At 38.5% G+C, this 25,105-nt stretch overlaps 2 protein-coding genes across 7 annotated transcripts in view; one reads left to right on the forward strand and one right to left on the reverse strand.

Moving 5' to 3' along the window:
* LOC121373202 (phosphatidylinositol 4-phosphate 5-kinase type-1 beta-like) overlaps positions 1-10,818 on the reverse strand; it is an 84,917-nt gene extending 74,099 nt beyond the window's left edge. For all 6 annotated transcript variants that reach the window (XM_041499678.1, XM_041499680.1, XM_041499679.1 and 3 more), the window contains exons 1-3: positions 10,529-10,818; positions 2,230-2,273; positions 455-556 (exon numbers count right to left, since the gene is read on the reverse strand). In XM_041499678.1, the coding sequence (XP_041355612.1) occupies positions 455-556; positions 2,230-2,273; positions 10,529-10,622 (240 nt within the window). In that variant the 5' untranslated portion in view covers positions 10,623-10,818. The remainder of the gene's footprint in view (positions 1-454; positions 557-2,229; positions 2,274-10,528) is intronic.
* A 3,051-nt stretch (positions 10,819-13,869) lies between these two features.
* On the forward strand, positions 13,870-20,875 carry LOC121373808. The gene is made up of 2 exons (XM_041500585.1): positions 13,870-14,484; positions 18,117-20,875. Exons 1-2 carry the CDS (start codon positions 14,130-14,132, stop codon positions 20,264-20,266), a joined length of 2,505 nt encoding a protein of 834 aa, XP_041356519.1. The 5' UTR covers positions 13,870-14,129; the 3' UTR covers positions 20,267-20,875.
* Positions 20,876-25,105: the final 4,230 nt, after the last annotated feature.

Below are 25,105 nucleotides of genomic sequence, written 5' to 3' on the forward strand. Positions count from 1 at the left end.
CATATCGCTTTCTATGAAGTTGGTTGCTTGTTCAAGTCATTATAATTATAATTATAATATGTACCAGAAGAATCATCTATAAATAACATTTTCTCCTTTAATTTGTCACAACTTGTGTTAGTTAAATTTTTAATTACATATTGTATTCTGAAACGGAAATGAAACCGAATTTACAAAAACATGAATGGAAAATAGTTATTTTTTTAAAATGGAAACCCACTGGGTTTACCAACATAAATAACACTGTACTAGAAGCTAAATAATTATTTGATTTACAATTTGCACAGAATATACCATTCTAGGGAACATTTTGTTCAGAATGGCAACATGATTCATGATGCAAGTTTCAGAGATCACTACACAATTTTTAAACATTAAACAGTATTTGCTAAGTGTTTCCAATGATATTTTAAATACTATGGCCTAACCTGATGCATGACCTAAATTCACTGACCTTCTTGTATGTGACAACTCCGTCATGGTCGACTCGTCTGTGTCCAATCTTACGCTCATGGTCTCGCACCGACGACCTTGTCAACGTACCACCATCCTTGGCCTGAATATAAAATAAAATTAAATTAAATTAACAATAACTAAATGTGCTAGAATACACATAAAATCTGCATAGCCTACATGTATTGTTGCTTGCATAACAAAAACTGAAAAACAATATAAAACTACATCATCCCACAGACAGGATAGTACATACCACAGCCTTTGTTAATTACACCAGTTGAGGATTACTGGCTGGAACGAGTAATAGCTTAATAGGCCCACTGATGGGAATCGATACTACACTGACCAAATATCAACCTAGCACTTAACCTATATTCTACTCTTGCAAAAGAAAAAGGAAGGAAGGAAATGTTTTATTTAACGACGCACTCAACACATTTTATTTACAGTTATATATCGTCAGACATATGGTTATGGACCACACAGATATTGAGGGAGGAAACCCGCTGTCGCCACTTCATGAACTACTCTTTTCGATTAGCAGCAAGGGATATTTTATATGCACCGTCCCATAGACAGGATAGCATATACCACAGCCTTTGATGTACCAGTCGTGGTGCACTGGCTGGAGTGAGAAATAACCCAATGGGCCCACTGATGGGGATGGATCCCAAACCGACCACGCATCAAGCGAGCGCTTTACCACTGGGCTACATTTTGCCCCCCCCCCCCCCAAATTCTATTAGCAGCAAGGGATCTTTTATATGCACCATCCCAGGTAGGATAGCACATACCATGGCCTTTGATACACTAGTTGTGGTGCACTGGCTGGAATGAGTTTTTACTAATATTATGGTTAAAATGATGGTATACATATATATAGAAAAAATAGTTCAAGCCATGTAATTTTTTCCCAAATATCTCTTATCGTTTTTGCCCGAATTTGAGGATTTGCTCTAGGACCAGAGGAGGGGGGATTTGCTCCCTCCCCCAACCCTGTGTTGTACGCTTATTTCATGATGTTAACTAGGTGCTGCCACAAACATAAAATGTTCCTCTACCCATTCTTTATCACGATTATTGTATTTACAGGAATTGAACTTAACAATGGCACCGCCGATGGAAGTTTTACATCACTGGATACAGATTATTAGCAGGATTTCTGCCAGAGGATAAAACAGGTATGGTACCATACCCAAACTTTTTAGCAGATAATTTTTTTAAGTTAACCTCTCGACAAAATTAATTACTCTTATCACTACTGTATGCTCTTCATAACGCTAACCCTAAACTTAACCCATTTTCTTTCTTAAGACGACCAGAAACACATTGAATATATACAGAGACTGATATTCTAAACAAGAAAATACATTTAATATGTAAGTTTAATCGTAGAAATATTTTATTAGTCAGAAACATCTTACAATGCATCAAACTCAGGAATGTCCCTTTAATTTATTGGTATATATATCAGGGCTCGAATCGGCCTGTGGCCAGGTCGCCAAATGTGACCAATGTTCTGTTTGGGCTACTTAAATATTAAAAAAATAATGGCATTAGTTGCCTAAATAATATTAGGTGGGCGATCTTCTTTAAAGCTATAACCTATAAGCCACTATTAATATTTGTATTCCACATTAAAATCATGCTCGTGGTTCTCTTACCATAATTTGCCAACATCTATTATTATTTTTTGGGCCACCATATTTTTTTGTGAGTTTCGAGCTCTGATATATACATGTATATATAAATATTTACATAATTAGTACTCACATCAATGGATGGTACTTTCTGCTTCAGCTTCGTCGTCTTTGCACCTGAAATAGAAAGCAATATGAAGTTAATAACGAATACAGTAAAACCTGTCCTAGCGGCCACCTGTAATCTGCAGTCACCTGCCTTATATGGTCACTTTCTTTCCTCCCAAAGGATTTATAATGTAAATGCATCTGTAATAAGCGGTCATCTGTCTAACGCGGCCAGCGGCCACCTAAATCGGATCCCAAATAGCTAAAATACCTGTATTAAGCAGCAGGGGTATTTTAACAACAGAGACAAGGTGCAGTAAATAACCGATCTTCACACCTTCAAGAATACTATTACCCATTCAGTCCTCTACTGTGTATCAATTAAGAAAGTATGACTCTGCAATGCATCCAATTGCCTCTGGGCAGGCTACGCTTGACATTTGTAGATTCACTTAATATGACAATACACCGCATGAAGTAGGAATTAAATAATTAAACGTGGAAGTAAAAGTTGACATGCTGTTTGCATCGTTTGTTTTCAAGAATTTAGAAGATGACATCATCTTTTTTACGTGAAGATCAGTTTGAAGTAAGCATATATCTGTATGTACAATAGTGTTTGGTTACTATTTTGCATTTTGTACCTGAGAACATTGGTCGAGATCGTTAGCAATACCATCAATACTTTGAAAGATGTACAATATTCACAAGTTAGACCAAACATCAAATTAGGATCGTATCGGGTTGCATGGGTCTACCACTCGGTTAGGCCTACATGTTATGTGGACTACAATCAACACCACTATTTCTACTCCTATTTCTATTTATAATCTAAATACTGAAAACTAAATAATTTTCTACAAATCTGTAACAATACTACATGTTTAGTTATTTATTTTACCATCATTTGCAAACAAATTTACTGTCGTCTGCACACACATTGTGGTACGGTAACAGAAACGTTTCATTTATATACCTTTATTATACGCCATGATGTCATTGCATAAGCTGGTCTAGAGATTAACATGTGGAGGCATAGTAGATCAATTCTCGAAAGATTGTTTATAATTCTCCCAATTTTATTATTATTATTATTGCTGTGTGTGTATGTACGTGCGTGCATGTGATAATTATTAAATTATTATAATATCTATTCACTTTACTCACTTCACATCATTTGTATCTAGAAGGAGTTGGTTTTCTTTCCTTACAGATTTATATTTTAATTTTACAAGAGCATGAAGCAGGTCTACTCTTTGAGGCACATTTTGGAATTCAAAATAGAAGACCAAGACTAAGAACAGGGAAACGGAAGAAACAGTATCTGTATTAGATGATGAGCGGGACGTAGTCCAGTGGTAAAGCACCCGCCTGATGTGCAGTAGGTCTGGGATCGATCCCCGTCGGTGGAGCCATTGGGCTATTTCTCGTCCCATCCAGTGCACAACACGTCATATCAAAGGCCATGGTATGTGCTATCCTGTCTGTGGGATGGTGCATATAAAACATCCGTTGCTACTAATAGAAAAATGTAGCAGGTTTCCTCTGTAAGACTATAGGTCAATATTACCAAATGTTTGACATCCAATAGCTGGTGATTAATAAATCAATGTTCTCTAACTTTAACTGTATTGGATGAATATGATCAATACAGTCCAGTAGATGTTGACAATAATACTGAACATAGAATCAAACACTTATTTTGAAGTTGAAGGAAATGGAAATATTCTCGCTGGGTAAAAATTAAAGGAGGACAGAACCCCCCCACCCCCTAAAAAAGAAACCAGAAGTGAAAAAGAAAAAAAAACAGGTGGGAAACATGGTTACGATATAGGCTGGCCTGAGTACTTGGACTACGTGTAGGCCTATCATTGAGTATTGGTCGACTTTGCGAAAAGACATACCCCTTGTTTTAATATTATTTTAATAAAGATTTCAAGATTTCTAAAAAAATAATAAAGGTGATCCCCTAAATTGGGATAACATGTCTGCATGTCTTCTTTTTAGTTTCGTTTTTGTAAAGGCGGTGTATATATAATTTGGCGTCCCAGGGTTGAAAATGAGCAGTAGCCCTGTCGCCCATGGCGACCTTTATTGGCTAAGGGCAACTAAGAATTTTACAAAGGTAGTCCGTTGGGCGACCATTGATTTTGGTGTCTGGCGAGCATGGTACTAGTTAAAAAAGAAATACTGATACTGAATCGAATGTGACAAAACACACTGCGTCTATGTCGGCACAAACTACAGATCTGGTAGCAGAAGATCTAGAACATGTTCTATATTTTGACAGCGCCAACATAATGAATAAAGATAAAATTCATATAAAAACATATTAATTTATTAAGTTTTAAACCCATAACGTCTCAAATAACATTTTATTTGGGGTAAAAGTGCAGTGTAAATTAAAACAAAAATTATCTACAAAATACCATCAAACTGCATAGGTCAACTTTTGTGTGTGATACAAGTTTTAAGGCAATTGATAGAACATCCAAGGTAATCTGAATGACACAACCGTAATACATGATCAGGGCCATATTTGCACAAAGCAGAGTCGAATGGGCATTTGGCAAAACAGTGGATGATTCCATGGATCTCTATCTAGGAGAACAGCAACTCGTGAGGAAATCATTTGCTGGGAATTTCACCCCTCTTGTATCACCACAAAGTTTATTCCATCCATCTTGCATCGCCACAAAGAGGGCTGCCACTCCCAGACTAGTTCACTAAAGCACGCGCAGTTCTACAGTTTGTCTGTTTCTACTGCATTATCTTTTACCCTGTATTGAAAATGAGATTTAATATATTTAATTTGATGGTACTTTGTAAAGAGATGTTTATTTATACTGGATTGCTTTTTCATTTTTTTTATTTGAGTTGGTATGGTTTTGATATCAATTTTGGCTTTATTCATTATGAAGTTAAACGTCAATTCATCGATATTCTTTAACGTAAAAGGTTATTAATATTATTCAACAAAAAACCCACTATAGTTTTAATTGTGCAGTTAAATTCCAATGTGATAATCGGAAGGCTAGTTGAATTTGAGACGGGCCAGTAACATGTTTCTTCAACTGGGCCTGCTGGCAACCTTGATTTTCAATGACAAAATTTCATGTTAATTTTCAACCCTGGCATCCAAGAAAAATACTTTTAATGATAACACTACCACTTCCGTTATTTTTATAAGCAGTGATACCCCCAAAATGAAATGTTTCTAATATTTTATAAAGAATTACCAAATAAACAAATTAAAAATCATCAGTTACGACCAACTACATCTGCAATTGATAACAAAATATCAGACAAAAGTTAGTGAATACAAAGACTGATTGACCGACGCTGTTAAAATAGTGTTAAATTGCATTACGGTAACTATCGTAAGCTACTGAAGTTTTTTCACACCGGGGCTTGCTTTCTTTGATGTCGAGTGTGCTGACTGATCTATTTTTGTTTTCAGTGTGAAAAGAAGTGTTCAATATGAAATAGCTGAGCTGGGTTCTGTAAAATATAGTAGGATGTGGGAAAATAAAGAGGGATGGAGAAAAATACAGGGGGCGGCAAAATGCAATAGTGGGCTGGCCGTCCCACTTAAATGGAGCAGCGAGAACACTTGTCAACACAGAAACAAAACTAAATATAAAACCATTCGACCCTTTGTCCGCCCCAAGTACCAGGTTACAACATGCCCACTACCAACCGAAGAATGAAACGATATCGTTCGACAGTACGACACCAACAAAATATGAAATTACTCCATGGTGGATACAGGAATTTGAAAAGTGGGGTGCAATATGTAACAGAAAATTGAAAAACATTGGTGTGAAATTTTGTAGTTCACTAAATTTCTATCTTTCATTAATTAGTATTAGGCTACATTCAAGTATGGGATCTGTAGTTATTTTTAAAAATTAAATCAGAATATATCGATTAAAAACAAAAACAAAATCAGAATATATAACTTAAAATACTGGGTAAAAATAAAATGAAAAACAGTACCAATTCCAAATCAATTGATTTCATTGTAACCTAGAATAAGGTAATAATGTTGAAATTTCATTTTGTCACCGTCTATTTTGATTTTGAAAACGTGATGTCATTAATGCTGTATTTTTTCAAGATATAATTAAGATAGAGCCCAAATAACTGAGATTTAGTTTTGTAAAGTTATTACCTTTTATTTACCAAAAAATAAGACAAACTTCTTTTTTTTTCTAAGTAAAAAATTGTAGGCTTTCCCATGTGACGGCTCATATAGCTCCTCCTTTCCAATTCGGCGGACCAGTCAAAAATGCACCAAATTTCCTTTGTTCAAATTGCGCACATTTTTTCCTTTGGCATTAATCCTACGGAACATTCAAAATTCCATAGCACCGAAACTGGTCATGCTGCTGGTGCTCCCTTGCGCCTGCCAGTGCAGGCGGTCCCTTCTCTCACCCACCCCAAACCTTTCCTGTTCTGGGCGGAGGAGCCAGTCGAGGCGGGCACCTGTGCCCATGACAGGCGTGCACTAAAACAGCTTGCTCAAAATGTGCACGTTAAACACTCTAACCTGACCAGTAATTCTAAGCATGACCGAAGTTGTACTTCCAATACATCTGCGAGATTTTACAACCACATGACTTGTACAGCCAATCAAAACATGCATTTTACTGAGCTTATTTCCTGTCCATAAAACTTGAAAGTGAAAACAGAGTCTGTATCATGTGTATTGTTGTAAATGACGATGTGAGCAATTCCGTGGTGTCCGACATACATTTCAGACACTTCAAGCATGAACCTAACCCCCTCTTGGCCATGTGTTTTCTTTAAAGCAGTTTTTTGGTTTTGAAAGAAACCTTAAATATTAGCCATAAACTTTACTAGTTCAGTGCAAAAATTAACACCATTTAAAAATTCAAGGTAACACCTATAACTACATGGGGGGGGGGGGGGGGGGAATGTAGCCACTTTGTGACTAGTGTACAAGTACAAATGACAAGTGACACAAGAAAAATTGCCACTAGCTACATGTATGACTATGAGATGACAGCAACACAGAAAAAGTTCATTATTCTAAAACTAAAGGCATATAACATGGGGTTAACTGCGGCTGTGGAAGACCCCGGTGACTAGGGACCTGAACAAGGTGCAGAAGAAATATTTTAATATTTTTGCATTTATTTGTGATAAGTAACTTTATATTTATTGATTCCACACATTATCTCTGTAAAATTAACTAGAAAATTTCAAAATAGTAAAGTGATGCCACTGAATGTGAAAATGGTTTCTTCAAATATGACGTCACATTTACCATGTTAGTTGTGACCCTTTACAAATTTCCCAATTTATATATATATATTTCTGGCAGTAAATGCAATTACTGGGTTTGTTATTTTGTTATGAGATGAACAGTTAGTTGCAAGTATAATTTTTACCTTTTAAAACATAATCAACACATTTGGTGGGAAACTGCTTTTTGCACACTTCGATAAATTCCTCTTAATCCACGTATATGGATAAAAAAATTAATAATGATGGTCATAATTGGCTCTAGTTATAAAAAAGTATCTTAATATCACACTGGTATCGCATAAATATCAATACTTTGCCTCAAAATTGGAAAAAATAAACATGCTTTATGGTGTCTGACGTTCATGGTGTCGGATGTACACTATAAATGCACCACAGTAGCCAATCTAATTAAAATTAGCTCCACTATTACATGTGGATCTAAAGACAGCCAGTTGGAGCTCATGTCCACCAATCAAAACCTTACTTGCACAATCCTGCCAGTGATTTAAAACTAACAACACTGCGTAGTCCCCAAGGTCCAGGTAACATTTCGTCTGTAAATAATAATTTAAATATTGACCAATCACACTTCGCATTTTATAACGCTATTTGGGAGCATACAAATTCTAAAAATATCGGGCGAGTCTATTTTAGTGGCCGCAGTACAGCGAACCATACCAATACGTTATCAGTCTTCAATTTTACATTAAAAATTATTTATTTATTTATAAAAAAAAAAAAAAAAATCAGTCTTCAGTTTTACATTACAAATTATTTATTTTATAAAATAAAACATGTTTTAAGGCATTCGTAATTCACACGAAACATATCGTATACCCTCAGGATAATTCGGAATGTTTTCAAATTATTTTTAAATCACTGGCAGGATTCTGCAAGTAAGGTTTTGATTGGTGGACATGAGCTCCAACTGGCTGTCTTTAGATCCACATGTAATAGTGGAGCTAATTTTAATTAGATTGCACAGTAGGATGGCAATTATTACAATTTACATATTCAATAATTGTTTTTACATTTTTTAATCAACCATATAAAATTAACATCAATTGCTTCTTAGTCAGTAATATTTTACAACCAGTTAGCAGAAGTGGAGATCAAATTTTTTTATATTTTGGTGTCGGACGTATGTACATGTGTAACATGTAAATATTATGGACAAAAGTCTGCTTGAAATATAAATGTCTTTTATATGTTATATCAATTAACAAAGGACATTTCTGGGATTATTTCTTTATAAAGATTTTCATTTCTACTCACTTATGTATAAAAAATATGCTGATAAATGTGATAATAGAATTTTTCGTAAAATATTGCTGCATTCATGGTTGATGCATTATAAGTGACTAAAACACATCTACTAAAAAAGGATTAATGTAATATTAGACACTAGAGATAATAACCTTTCAAATAATACCAAACTTGTCTCACTTGAACGAGTTTTTAAAAATTACCTATTTCTTGACCAAGGAATTGCCTATATGTACAGATTTCTTGGTACTGCATTTTGTAGACAGCTAGTTCAAATTGAAGATTAATATATACTTATTGATATGTGGACATTATGCTATGACCAAAATTTATCAAACATCAGTGGAGAAAAACAAATTACTGTAAAATACTTTATTTTCGCATTTTTATAAAATTTGTGAAAATAAATTCCACATGAACTTAACGGCTGATAAAAATTGGACATTTAAAAAAAATGTAGTCTCGTTCAATCAGGTCCAAGACCTTGTTAGTTTCCGCTGCATTGGACTATAATAGTAACAATGCGACACTTAAAACTTTATGTCAAAAAGCCTTTAAAAGCGATATCAAAGTAAAGAAAATATACTACATAATAATAGACAATTTACGAAGTTTTGTGTGGCTTTCTTTCATAAGTGCTTGCGATGAAAGCACAGTATGTTAAAATGTGAAAATTTAAAAAAAATCAGGGTTCAACTTGTATGCTGTTGCGATACTATACTCGTAGTTCATATTGGGACTTCACAGTAAAGGTTTTATTTGCCTGTTGGTCAGCAGTACTGAATGAGTATTTTGACAGTAATAAATAACGTTTAAATCAAACTTGCGCTAGCATTGCGCCTGCAAATTCCATTTTGTTTTCGGGTTCGATTTTTATAACAAGTTTGAGGATTACAAAAAAGCACAAGGGGTAGTATAAGTACCTTGCGTAAGCTTACAGTATTTTGTAAACAAACATCAAAATGATTAACATCAGAATTCGCTAAAATGAATGCTTGCGAACCGACTCATTTTCATTAAATGGCGAAAATAAAGTATTTTACAGTATCCTTAGCCAGCTGTGGGGGTTTTTGTTGTTGTTTTTTAAACCCACTAGCCTATCGGGCAAATGGTTTTGCATTTGTCACTAGCCCTGCATTAAAAAGTACTAGTCCTGGGCGTCGGGCTAGTGGATTTGTCGAACTCTATTGATATACCAGTCATGGTGCACTGGCTGGAACGAAAAATAGCTCAATGGGCCCACCAATGAGGATCGATCCTAGACTCAAGAGTGCGCTTTACCACTGGGCTGCGTAACCGCCCCCCTGTGCAAGGGCAGAGTACTCCGGCTAGCCAGGGTCAGTGGCTTGGATTGATGTCTACCTTTCCGTAATGTGTAGACAGTTGATCTAGCATCATTTTCTAAATGAATATGAATTAATCAGTCCATGTTATTATTTAATTTGGGGTGTGTGTGTGTGTGTGTGTGTGTGTTTAAACACCAAAAGGCATCCAATCAGACTTTCGTAGGGGTTATTTTTCGTCTATACTACATTAAAATGACTCCCAAGTCATTCAACCACATTATTAAATAAAAGCTCATGTTGTCAATAAATGTGTGACCACATCCATGCTTATAAATCTTTTAACACGGAAGTAACATGGGACGACTTTCGGATGAAGATAACTTTTGTTTAGGAACTGCCCAACTTTGAGAACCGGTTTGAAGTCCCTAAAAATTAACTACTTACAAATCCAGCGTGCAGCATTGATTAAACATAAGCCTGTGCCATATTTAAACTTACCAATATCTGTACTATCATCCCCATCGCTTGTTAAGTCTGCATAATTCCGAGGGTCTACAGGAATTGAATCTAATGCACCAGCTGCAACAGCCATCTTGGAAAATGATTCTATCGATACTCCAATAAAATTGAACGATACTTATCTAGTACAACATATATAACGTAATTATACATGAATAATGTCAGCGACGAGCAAATTTATAAATTGGTCCCAATTTTAAGATCGAAATTATTATAGCTTCGAAAGAAACAGTGATTTCCTGAGATTTCTTCGCTTAATCATGTTGTCGACAAAGTTACATCAATGCGCATGCGCTAGGAGCAACACAAGTCTAGCTACTTCTGACATTTTTGACCTGTAGGTAGAATAAACATTGTATTCATTTTATGAAAACTCTGCTATTAATTTATTATTATGGCACTGGTACTTACATTAAAAACAAAAACAAAAAAAACTTAACTTTTATTTTCCATGAAATGTTTTCTAGTGGCGTATAAGGTGCCAAAAAGGGGGAGGCACACTTTTATATTTTACACACTTTTACACAATTATAAATAAACAAAGCAAATATAAAGCAAAATATCTCAAAAGAGGGGGGCACACCCCCCTTACCCCCCCGTTTCCTACGCCAGTGTTTTCACAGTTTACCGATGCAAATAATTTTGAGGTGGTGGGAGTGCCAGGTATTGGGGTTGGTAGGTGTGGGGATGGGTGGGTGAATATATCTTCAACGCTGTATATAACGTGTAGCTTATCATGTTTATCAAATCAACAGTTGTGCAACACAAAATGTGGTATTTTTCATACATTTAATGTGTTGTAACACAAAGTCCATTCTTTATAAAATTACTTAACGCTCTCCCCCCCCCCCCACACTACACATTCCCAGTGTCACTGTGATGTATTTTTACCAGTATTATTGCATTACAGACCCATAGGAACCGGGGGGGGGGGGGGGGTCCTCACCCCACCCCAATCGAGGACAAAAATATATGTGTTTTGGGTTGTTTTTTGTTTGTTTTTGTTGTTGTTGTTTGTTTTTTGTTTTGTTTTTTTTTAATTATTATTTTTATTTTGTTGTTGTCATAATCTATATATAAAGGGGGCGGGACGTAGCCCAGTGGTAAAACACTCGCTTGATGCGCGGTCGGTCTGGGATCAATCCCCGTTGGTGGGCCCATTGGGTTATTTCTCGTTCCAAGCCAGTGCACCACGACTGGTATATCAAAAGCCGTGGTCTATGCTATTCTGTCTATGGGATGTTCATATAAAAGATCCTTTGCTACTAATGGAAAAAATAAGCGGGTTTCCTCTCTCAGACTATATGTCAAAATTACCAAAAGTTTGACATCCAATAGCCAATGATTAAGAAATCAATGTGCTCTAGTGGTGTCGTTAAACAAAAACAAAATTTAACTATATATAAAGACAAAAATCAAATCTGGCTTGTGCCACCCTCTAACTAGATACTCTGACTACCGCACCAGAGATTGTCCCCACCGACACCAATCCCCTCCAAATATCGTTCTTACGGGCCTGGATAATTATGTTTGTATAGACGAATTTAGGTTTGGTTTGGTAATTTAAATTACTAGATTAAAAACATCTATTAAAAACAAAATATAGCAATGACTGGTTTATTTAGTCTTAGGCCTAAAAATAATATAAATAATTTGTAAAAAAAAATTAAACAAAATCAAACAAAACAAAAAACAAAACAGTTGTGTTCCCGGGTACCCGACCCTATCTAGCATAGGCGTACGGGCTCCATTTTTCGTAAGGGTGAGTTGTTTTTGCCAGAATTAAAAAAACAAAATGCCCGAATCACCACGCATTTTTATACGGATTACAACTAATTTTGAGGGTAGAATGATGGAAATACGTGGTTATAAAAATGTATCAGCTTAACACTTTTCCCGAATATTTCTATAATTTTTGCACGAATTTGATTTTTTGCTCCAGCAACCTCCCCACCCCCGACCCCTGTCTCGTACGCTTACGATAGCTAAGCGGTTTTGTTTTCAATATTTTTTTTTACTTCGATTATTTATTAACATGTAGGTGAAAAAAAAGTAGGTACATATGTATATACCGCTAGGATACTTTAATATCTGGGATTAATGGAATTTTATCTGGACCCACATGCATGAAAGAAAGAAAGAAATGTTTTATTTAACGACGCACTCAACACATTTTATTTACGGTTATATGGCGTCAGACATATGGTTAAGGACCACACAGATTTTGAGAGGAAACCCGCTGTCGCCACTGCATGGGCTACTCTTTCCGATTAGCAGCAAGGGGTCTTTTATTTGCGATTCCCACAGGCAGGATAGCACAAACCATGGCCTTTGTTGAACCAGTTATGGATCACTGGTCGGTGCAAGTGGTTTACACCTACCCATTGAGCCTTGCGGAACATTCACTCAGGGTTTGGAGTCGGTATCTGGATTAAAAATCCCATGCCTCGACTGGGATCCGAACCCAGTACCTACCAGCCTGTAGACCGATGGCCTAACCACGACGCCACCGAGGCCGATCCACATGGATGAATGTATATAGTTATGGAAAGCACTTGAGGACGAATGTACATTTTGGCTTTCTTCTGGGTGTTTTTTTTGTTTTTCTTTTCTTTCTATATAAAGAATTTAAAGATAAAAATATGGCTTGTGCTCCTCACTTTCAGATAGTGTTCCTACGACAGGCCCGTAGGAACCGTGGGGGGTAGGGGGCCCACTTGTGAGCCTTTTTTTTTTTTTTTTTTTTTTTTATCGCATTAATGTTTGCCATTGTAACCAAAATCTGATATAGAGTTTGAACCCGATCCGTCAGTGCCACCCCCCCCCCCCCCCCACACACACACACACTCCGAAAGTAGTTCCTGGGGGCCTGTATACGGACGTGTAATGAGAATGCGTCTGGCTTAGAACTTTGTAAATTTACAGGCGAATTGATATTTGAAAGCTGGGAGGGGTACAATTTCTAGATAGTAGGGTGCACAAGCCAGACTTTTTATTTTTTTAATATATATATTGAGCATAGGATTAAAAAAAAAACAAAAAAAAAAAAACACCCGTAGGCTACATTTTCGTCAAGTGTGTGTGTGTGTGTGTGTGTGTGTGTGTGTGTGTGTGTGTGTGTGTGTGTGTGTGTGTGTGATTTCCCACCACACCCCTCCCCGGTTCTAAAGGGCCGGATTTGTACGCGTTATTGCATTATAAATAATAGTCGCACATTTAAATTATATTTTAGACGATAAACTGTTGCTGAAACGAACGGCGTTAGACGAATCACTGGGGCGTATTGACACAGGGACGAGTTCAAGGTAACTTTTGGGGAGCGAGCTGCCTACACAGATTGAAGATATTTGACCAATGTTCGGGGTTAAATGGTAGGGGACAACTCGGTCTTGGGACGAGTTGGTACCGAAGCCAGTTAACCCGCACTCTCTTGCAGGTGATCGAAAAAAATCGATCTGCAGGAGCCAGACTGGGAGGATCGATTTTGTGGTCACCTCACTTCTAGCTGCACTATTTCGAAGCCTGTTAACCACTCCATGTGCGTGCTTTGCGACATTTTGTTGTTTTGGATCGGTCAGCCATGGAGGTTAAAACAAAGCTTCAGAAAAAAAGGGAGAGTGTTAACAGGCGTACATTTAATAAATGGGATTTCAAAGACGAATTCATAATTTTGAAGATGGATGATCAAGGCAACATTACAAAACTCCTGTGTAAAATATGTGCTACTCACTTGACAGATATCATCAATGAGGCCCACCGACGTAATATGAAAGGCGTTGTTGTCGATGGGATTGTGAAACTGGCCAGTGGAGTGGAATGCATACACAAAGGAAATTTGTGCAGACACATCAAGACTGGTGGACTGCATGACTGGGCAAAAAAGAAGTATGGTATGGAAAATATTATCTCCCCCAGTCCATCAACGTTTTCTTCAGGTATGCTATTAAAGTTGCAATCTCGGGTATAACTATTTAAAGAGGCAGTTTCAAAGTTTCATAATGATCAAAACTATGTATCAGGCCTATTTTGTTTTTAAAAAACAAACATATACCTTGAATTATAAATGCATATTAAAAATTATAGCCAAATAATTTCATGTACTACCACTGGCGTAGGAAGCGGGGGGTGGGGGCCGGGGATGGGAAGGGGCATGTTCCTTTCTTGATCCAATAGCAGCAGCGATGATCATGGTTTATATATACAATGTATATATAAAGTAGGGTGGGTAAATATATAAAAACCATCGCGGCTGCTAAAAAGGGGGGGGGGGGGGGGGGGGGGGCACATACTCCCGCCACCCCGCTTCCTACGCCAGTGTTTTTGTTATTTGCAGAACAGGTTTCCTTTTCTTTTTATGTTAGTCCAAACTGGAATTATTTAAAATAAATACAAAAAAAGTGGGACGCTGGTTTGGGATATAGACTGCATGTTTTTAATAAGCGCTTTTTAAACATTGGTGGGGGTTTGGTTTTTTAAAAAAAAAAAACACCCCAAAAACCCCCAAAAACTAAAACAAACATTTTAAACAGTAAAATCATTACCTGTTGTAAATAAAACCGTGTAGACCTATAGAATTAATAACGGCAATGGGGTAACCGTTACTAATCATAATGTGCATTGCTTTAGGCTATGCTGCCTCATGTTCAGCCAGCTAACGGTCGCGAACTATTTTATTGGTTCCCGACGTAGCTATTTAATTTGCCAATTGATTTACCATGAAGCGCATAAATCAGTCTAGCGGTCTTTTTTCTGCTCGCTGCCTGTCGTAGACACATCCACCGGGGAATCTCGGAGAATGTGCCCAAGACAGTCGTGCTTGAACTTTTCAGTGGACGTAAGCACGAGTCAGATTGTTGATTGATTGATTGACTGATTTTCTGCTCGGTCTGGCTGATCTCAACCATGTGTTTTCAAAAGTTTGATCTACGTAAAATCGTTTTGAGGGGCGGGACGTAGCCCAGTGGTAAAGCGCCCGCTCGATGCACGGTCGGTCTGCGATCGATCTCCGTCGGTGGGCCCATTGAACTATTTCTCGTTCCAGCCAGTGCACCACGGCTGGTATATCAAAGGCCGTGGTATGTACCACCCTGTCTGTGGGATGGTGCATTAAAATATCCCTTGTTGCTAATCGAAAAAGAGTAGCCCATGAAGTGGCAACATCAGGTTTCCTCTCTCAACACCTGTGTGGTCCTTAACCATATGTCCGACGCCATATAACGTAAATAAAATGTGTTGAGTGCGTCGTTAAATAATTATAAAACATTTTTTTTTTCTTTTTTTTTATTGAATTCAGCCCATGTTGTGGGAAAGACCAGTGTTTGAATAGATTTAACTCAAATTGGCTGTACAATATGCTAATAATGATCGTTTATTTATTTAAAGGGACAGCCCCTAGTTTCAAACCGTGACAATTAACACTAAGTTTAGTTAATCTACAAACCTGTAACACATTTGGATAAGTTACAATTTAGTGAAACATAAGTCAGTGACTTTGAAATGGTGAAATGCCCTCTAAAAATAGACTAAAACTCGACTCCATAACTGTTACTTCTCAGACGCATGTGCGTTTTTAAAATTATGAGAAATGCATTTTGTGATATTAAACACTTCGAATGTACGGAAATTGATAATCTAAATCATAAAATCTAAGTAAAGTATGATTTCAGTTATCAAAAAACGGCTATAATAGTCATAAATATGCCTTAGTGTTCAAAAACTAGGGTATGTCCCTTTAACTTTAGACTTCACATTGGGGATGGGGGGGGGGTGGGGGTGGGTGGGTGGGTGAGCAGAGTGATTAATTACTTCCCTAACTATTTCAATATGGAGCGCCGTTTAAGATATTACCCACGGATTTTCCCCAGGATTTTTCGCAATGTCCGATCGAAAAAAAAAAGTTTTTGTTTGACGACACCACTAGAGCACATTGATTTATTCATCATCGTCTATTGGATGTCAAACACATGGTCATTTTGACGGTCATAGAGGAAATGTAGCGGGTTTCCTTTCTAAGACTATATGTCTAAATATTTAATTATGTCTGTTCTAATAAATTAATTTAACAGTGGTGTAGGCCTACTGCATCATTCAGTGGCCTGCAAAATATCCCAAATATGATTTGCTCGCGCTAATTTTCCCAATCCGATCGGACATTCGTCCCAGCCAGTGCACCACGACTGGTATATTAAAGGCCGTGGTTTGCCCTCTAAGACTATATGTCACACTTAACAAATGTTTGACATCCAATAGCCGATGATTAATAAGTCAATGTGCTCTAGTGGTGTCGTTAAAAAAAAAACACCCTAACTTTTGATTAACATATTGAGATTCAGAAATTACAGATTGATATACCTTTATCATTTCAGGCGCGTGTGCAGAGGTTTTTAGGTGGGTCGGGGCATGCTCCCCAGGAAATTACATTTTAAAAATTCGATTGGAGCAGGGGGTCGACCCCCCCCCCCCCTTCCCTCTTCTACATAAGGACCTGCATTTCACATGAATTGAACGTATAAAATCAAGTAAACCTATTTTGATTACAAATTAACCATAATGTTTAGTTTTGTTTTTACTGATGTTCAGTTTATTATACGATTTTTTTAATTCATATTTCAAAGGATGGGACGTAGCCCAGTGGTAAAACGCTCGCTTGATGCGCGGTCAGTCTGGGATCGATCCCCGTCAATGGGCCCATTGGGCTGTTTTTCGTTTCATCCAATGCAGGCCGTGGTATGTGCTATCCTGTCCGTGGGATGGTGCATATACAAGGTACCTTGCTACTAACGAAAAAATGTAGCGGGTTTCCTCTCTGGGACTATGTGTAAAAAATTACCAAATGTTTGACATCCAATAGCCGATGATTAATAAATCAATATGCTCTATTGGTGTCGTGACCGGCCTCGGTGGCGTCGTGGTTAGGCCATCGATCTACAGGCTGGTAGGTACTGGGTTCGGATCCCAGTCGAGGCATGGGATTTTTAATCCAGATACCGACTCCAAACCCTGAGTGAGTGCTCCGCAAGGCTCAATGGGTAGATGTAAACCACTTGCACCGACCAGTGATCCATAACTGGTTCAACAAAGGCCATGGCTTGTGCTATCCTGCCTGTGGGAAGCGCAAATAAAAGATCCCTTGCTGCCAATCGGAAAGAGTAGCCCATGTAGTGGCGACAGCGGGTTTCCTCTCAAAATCTGTGTGGTCCTTAACCATATGTCTGACGCCATATAACCGTAAATAAAATGTGTTGAGTGCGTCGTTAAATAAAACATTTCTTTTTTGTTGAGATCGTCTACCGAATTAGGTAATCCTTTGTGAACTGTCTCCCCTGTTACATTTTCACTGTTAATGGTCTCCCCTTTTTCCATTGCAACCAACTGCAGTTCCTCTAATATGATGTATCGATGTGCTCTAGTGGAGTCATTAAACAAAACAAACTTTAACTTGTCTCCCGCTTCTATGCCCTGTGGCCCTTAAAACATTTTTTATATTGTTTTGCTTATTGTGGTAATGGTGGATGCATTGTTTTTTAATGTTCAGTATATTATACGATTTTCCTAATTCATATTTCAGCTGGGGAATATGCCACTCAGACGAGCATTGATACCGTTATCTACACGGATACTCGTACTGAATACAAACATCTTTTCAACACGGCGCTCTTCGTCGCCAGACAGGAAATGTCGCTTGCGGAATTTCCACGACTGATCGACCTACAGAGCAAAAATGGGATGCATTTCGTCACTGGCAGAGATTGTGAAAAGTGCTGTCGACAATTTGTGTCCTTCCTCGCGACTGTTTTACGCGGTGATATTGAAATGATGATGAACAGAGCGAACTTCTTCTCTGGTTTCATAGATGGCCCACAATCAAGAACTACTGGGTCAGAAAAGGAACTTACTTATGGGAAAATTGTCGTTAATGGATGCCCAACGGTGCTCCTTCTGAAATGCCAGGATTTGTCGGAGATCGAAGGAGATGATGATGCCCAGTGTGTGAAGAGTGTTTACGACAAAACATTCTTAGATGTGTTTAACATGCCACCAGAAAGGTACGCAATGCTGATGGTTAGTGTCTGTACAGATCGTCAGAATGTGTACAACACTGCATGCAAACAATTGAAACAGGATCACGATCGGGAATGGCTGTTGATTAATCACTGTCTGAACCACCATCTCGAATTGGCCATAAAGGATGTGTTCATGTCAGATGCTGCGTTCCGAGATATTGATGACATGATGATGAACATATACCACCATTTTAGAAACAGTGGCGAAGCCACACGAATATTCGTTGGAACAGCGTTTGCTCTGGGAGTAATTTGTGTAACGTTCGTGAAGGCCCATGGAACGCATTTCCCAAATCTTAAGTATCGAGCATGTAAAGCAATGCTGATAAACTATCTTCCATTCTGCAAGTATTGCGAAAAAATGATCGAGATGAAAGGGGCTTGCAGGGCTGACGCTGAAGCGGAATTGAAAGATCACCTCAACAAACTCATGACCTACACGTTCCTAACTTCTGTGAACTTCTACCGACAAGTTCTACGAATCACAACACGCTTGGCATATGTGATGCAGAACAGTTCGGTTTTACTAACTGACGTCATGGATGCAATGGCAGAGGCCATTCGACATCTGAATGAGCTTGCAGAATCAGAGGTCGACTTGCCATTTGAGGCAAAGATTGGTGAAGATGATTCTGTCATGATATATGCAAAGGCAACCAACCTACCAGTAACCCAAGCGTTCAGAGAAAAACACCAGCTCACAGAAAAGATAAAGAAGAGAGTTGCACAACTGACACAGGTTACAAAACAAGAGGTCCGTCTGAAGAATGTGAAGCAAGGTCAAGACTCCGTGAAACGAATCAAAGATAAATTGATTCCTGCAGTTATTAACGCTATTGACCCCCGTTTAGTTCCATTTCAATCGGAAGAGGATATCTACAATTCTGTCCAGCTTGCAGACCATTCAACATGGGATTTTGATGACAACCTGTTTGGGATGGACAAAATAAAGAAGCTGAGTGAACATTTCCACGTCTGTCTAGAATTTCATGGCTACAACATGAGCAAAGCAATGTCCGAGTTCTTACAACTGAAAGCTCTGATTCGTCAGAAGTATCGTAATCACATCAACAAACTCCAGGTGTGGAAAGCCATATTCGTGCATTTTGGTGGAAAATTTCCTCATATTCTGCTGCTGATTGAGTTGTGCCTTTCCCTGGCGTGGTCGTCATCGACAGTTGAGTTGGGATTCAACGTCTGCAGCCGCATATTAACAGACGGTAGGGCGACGCCCAAGAAAGGCGCTTTGGATGATCTACTGATGCTGCGTGTCAACCTACCGGCCATGGAGGCCCTGGAACCAGAATATGCCAATGATCTGGTGAACAAGGCAGTCGATCTGTTTCTCTCCAAGCCCAGGCGACAGTGTGGCAAGCCCAGAAATCGCGCGATAGTTCCGGAGGAGACCAAACACAATTCTGGATTTCTGCCCACGCCTTTCAGTGCCTCGACAAATGAGCTTCTGGAGGACGAGGATTTCCTCATGTTGAGCGACAGCAGTGAGAGTGATAGCGAGTCCAGCGATGAATACCACAATGACATGGACGCCGATAGTCAGGTGTCCAATGATTATGTCATGGAAGCCGAGGCCCAACCGACTTGTGATGATGAAGAATGTCCATTAACGTTCAAGGTGGAACCTGCATGGGATTAGACTGAGATAACTACATGTCAGGAAAAATGATACAAAGTACGAAATCCCAAAATCAGCTGTTGTTTCAGCAATTGTGTCATGGAAACCGCTGTCCAGTCATCTTGTGATGATGCATTGGAGTGTGTCCATTAACTTTAAGGTAGACCCTGAATGGGAATAGACTTGATAGTTACATGGCATGAACACCGATGGTCAACTGCTGTTTGAATCCTTGTGCAATGGAAACCGTTTGTCCAGCCATCTTGTGATGGTAGAGGATGTCAGTTAAGATTTAAGGTAGAGTAGAACCTGTTTGGGAATAGCTTGAGAACTACATGCCATGAAAAAAAAAAAAAAAAACACAGAAAAAACCCAACCAGCAACTAGAATAAGAAATACCATGATGACATGGAGACCAATAGTCAGGTGTTTCAATGATTATGCCAAGCAACCCGTTGTCCAGTCATCCTGTGACGATGTAGAATGTTAGTTAACTTTTGAAGTAGAATCTGAATGGGAATAGATTGAGAGCTACTTGTCATAAAAATTATACATATTAAGTAGATCTATACCATGATAATATGAACTGTTTGGTATAGTATAGTTAATTAATAAAACGGTTAAATGTGATGGCTATTATATATATAACGGGCGCAGCCATTTTGTACCATCTCAGTGAGTATGATGATGATGATGATGATAACTAGTTTAACGTGCCCATATACCACTAGGGTTTCGAACACGCCCATCCCGAGTCCGACCTCCGATAAGATCGGTGACCTGACTCGGGATGGAGCGGGGGGGAGGGGGGGGGGGTGTGAAAATGGGCAGAATTTTGAAAATAGCAATTAGTAAAAAAGTTAATAGATTAAAGAAAAAAAAGAAAAAGGTTACAAGCCAAAAATAAAAAAGAATTGACTGCTCGGCCGAATATTTATATAATTTGGAGCATTTTAGAAGGACAGTCCAAAATTAAATAAGAGAAAGAAGAGAGGATCGGACTATTTAATAATATTACAAAAAAGATGTAATTTCGACATAAAATTTTGAACGCAGATCTAAACGTTTAAAGTCCGATCGATATGTCCACGCGAGTGGCCTCGTTAAGGCCGTTTGGGTGCACAGCTTAAAGGGACGAGATGGGTTGCATCCCGTCAAGAAAACCCCTAGATTGACAGTCGATAGACGTTGAAGGTGTAGTGCTGTGCTGAAATACAGATCTTGAGAAGCCGGATTCGTCTGAACGAGTAGAGTATCAGACTAGGGTATAGTCCAGTCGTCATGGGTTGGTATAGTGGTGCGGACGGGCCCGACTCCGGAGGATACGAGATGGTATCACTATAAAACAATGTAAAGTCTAGAAAAAGAGTAGTAGGGGCCGACCCCGCTTCCTATTTCTTCTTAGAGTGGGGCGGTCAATCTTCCAGTGCTGCTAGGACAGGCTCGGGCATCGCGAACAACCGTGGCGTTCTGCAGAATGGCCGTCATACGAGTCACGAAAAAACAAGTCAACATAGTCAGACGGAAAAAAACGTGGAGGCGAGGAATCTCGCTGAAAAAGAATCCAACCTGGTGGTGCAGACTGTCGAAACGAGAAGCGTTCCAGCGTTCAATCAGTTCCAATGGCCGCATACGTGAGTACGCCCTCTGGCGAGCTGGTGGTTACGTAATACTTAACGCGTAACGTCAGGAATGAGCCTTAGAACTAGAGAAACACAATCTACCTGTTTTTTGCGGGATGATAAATAGTCATTCATTGCAATGTTCTGTAATAATACACATCCCAGTAAGCTGGCAAAAAGTATTATTATCCAGCACTATATATATTATTTTTCAATACAAAATGAAATACCATTGTCAAAGTGGCTACACAACAAGTCGAAATAATTAACAATGTTTTGTCCGTGCAGTAACCTACGTACTGAAATGATACACGAAGTGTTTTCTTAGTTAATTGGTCTATGCTGTTAGTTGCTTCTACCCGTGATTCGTGATTGGCAGGTGTGTATTTGATTGGTAACCAGACGAGCCAATTAATTGACGCTGTCTAGACACAAAAATACATCCCGGTATTGTGGAATATTACCTGTCGCCCCTAAAATGGTAATGGACATGGTTTATTACTGTAAATAGTTCTGTAAAACTATTGATTAAGTAGACTGTTCCATCTAAAACCATAGAACTGACCAATTACGTAGTCCCAAAGAAAAGAAAATTATCACTTTGGTATCGTGGGTTGTCGTTTTTGCTCCAACGTGGCATATCAATAGGCTTGATAGTGTACATTTTTCCTTTGGATTATTTAACAGAGAAAAATACCATAACCCCATTTTGTTCCGTTAATGCAACATATATTTAGTTAAATAGTTTATTATATTATTACGTCATTTATGCTGTTTTACAAGTCAGGTTGATCAAAGAGAAGCGCCGTGTCGAAAATTACTGCCTTTGTTTACACTGTACATGCAGGAGATGGTCAGGAGCTGACGTCACTTCGCCCCAAACTATCCCACCGGACGTCACAAAAACGAAACAAAATGGCTGCCCCCAGTTAGCAGGAATAATCATGTTTTTTTTATTAACTCTAAAATTACGCGTTTTTCATTTGCTAAAGTGTCAGTATGAGTTGGTGGTCCGGGTATGAGTTGGTGGTCCGGGTATGCATCTTTCCAACACATAAGGCTCTTGTTTGAGTTGACCCTACCTTTAAGGTAGAAACTGCATGGGAATAAATTGAGAGTTACAATGTTATACAAATTATACAGAATAAGTATAGCATGATGAAAACAACGCCAATGGTCATTCAACTGGGGTCCAATACGTATCCCATGGAAACCATTGTCCTGTGATGACGAAGCATATGACTTGTCGTCTTAAGTTACAACCTACATAGGAATAGTCGGGGTTCGACAAATGCACTAGCCATCGGTCCCGGCTTGTGTATTGTAGGTCTGGGCTACTGGACATCATCAACTGTAATACTGTATTACGTAGAACACTAGCCAAAGCTTCTGTCGGGGCTAGTGACTTTCTCAAACATTGTCAAACATTTGAATAGACCGAGACTTTCATGACAAATACAAAGCCATTTGCGTGAGTCAAATTGGGGCTGTGAGCTAATATTTGAAGGATAAAAGTGATTCTTCTGCTGGTGATCCCAATTCTTTACTATCTTTCAAGAAGAGAAAGAAAGAAAGAAATGTTTTATTTAACGACGCGCTTAACACATTTTATTTACGGTTATATTGCGTCAGACATATGGTTAAGGACCACACAGATTTTGAGAGAAAACCCGCTGTTGCCACTACATGGGCTACTCTTTCCGATTAGCAGCAAGGGATCTTTTATTTGCGCTTCCCACAGGCAGGATAGCACAAACCATGGCCTTTGTTGAACCAGTTATGGATCAGTGGTCGGTGCAAGTGGTTTACACCTACCCATTGAGCCTTGCGGAGCACTCGCTCAGGGTTTGGAGTCGGGTATCTAGATTAAAAATCCCATGCCTCGACTGGGATCCCAGTACCTACTAGCCTGTAGACCGATGGCCTAACCACGACGCCACCGAGCACGGTCCAAGGAGAGAATGTACAGTTGGACAACGTGTTTGAGACATAGACATTGCTATCGGTTATATTGTAGTATACAAAGCATGTCATTAACTTTTAAAGCAGAATCTGACATGGAAATATGAAGATTGAAACCTGCATGCCGTAGACACGGGGGGCGGATCCAAGAAAATGTTCGGGGGCAAGGGAGAGGACTAGAGGGAAAAGACGACATGAACCAGCTCATCAAAAGGGTATCCCAATTAAATATATATATAATATTAAAAAGGGAGGAAAAGGCTCTTGAAATATATTTTTAAGGGGACGGGTCACCTCTCCCATCCTTCCTCTTGGATCCGCCTTTGTGACAAAGACGGTGACTCGGACTCGCAGTTAATGAACTAAAATAGGTTTTCAGAGCAGCAGATAATTCAAGACCAATAAAAATAGGGCCGTACCTAGGAATTTTTGTTGAGGTGTGGGGGTGTGACAACTGAGTAGTTATAGTCTAAAACTCCTTAAACGGTTAAGAAGAGAATTTGCTTTAACTTTCTATAATGCTTTCCGGATTTTGTTTCTGCAGGGACTGCTCCCTTGCCCCCCCCCCCCCCCCCCCCCCCAGCTACGCCCCCGAAAAAGAAAGATTTTGTAATCAGCAAGATAGTGAATTTTGATTCTCACTTTCCTGAAGTTATTTCTACGTGTTGGTGTTTAATCATACTTCTGTTTTCTGAGGTTAAAATATTTTTAAATGTTATTTGAAAGACATTTATTTCATTCGTGTGTTAAACATTTTAATTATTGTTGCACAGGGCCAATCTAATTAAAATTAGCTCCACTATTACATGTGGATCTAACGGCAGCCAGTTGGAGCTCATGTCCACCAATCAAAACCTTACTTGCAGAATCATGCCAGTGATTTAAAAATAATTTGAAAACATTCAGAATTATTCTGAGGGTATACGACTTGTTTCGTGTGAATTACGAATGCCTTAAAACATGTTTTATTTTATAAAATAAATAATTTGTAATGTAAAACTGAAGACTGATTTAGTTATTCTTTTTTTATATAAATAAATAAATAATTTTTAATGTAAAATTGAAGACTGATAACCCATCCCGTACGTATTGGTATGGTTCGCTGTACTGCGACACTAAAATAGACTCGCCCGATATTTTTAGAATTTGTATGCTCCCAAATAACGTTATAAAAGGCGAAGTGTGATTGGTCAATATTTAAATTATTATTTACAGACGCAATGTTACCTGGACACTGGAAACTACGCAGTGTTATTTAGCAATCTGATTAAAATTA

The sequence above is a fragment of the Gigantopelta aegis genome, chromosome 5, assembly GCF_016097555.1.
Source record: "Gigantopelta aegis isolate Gae_Host chromosome 5, Gae_host_genome, whole genome shotgun sequence".
Classification (NCBI taxonomy): Eukaryota; Metazoa; Mollusca; class Gastropoda; order Neomphalida; family Peltospiridae; genus Gigantopelta; species Gigantopelta aegis.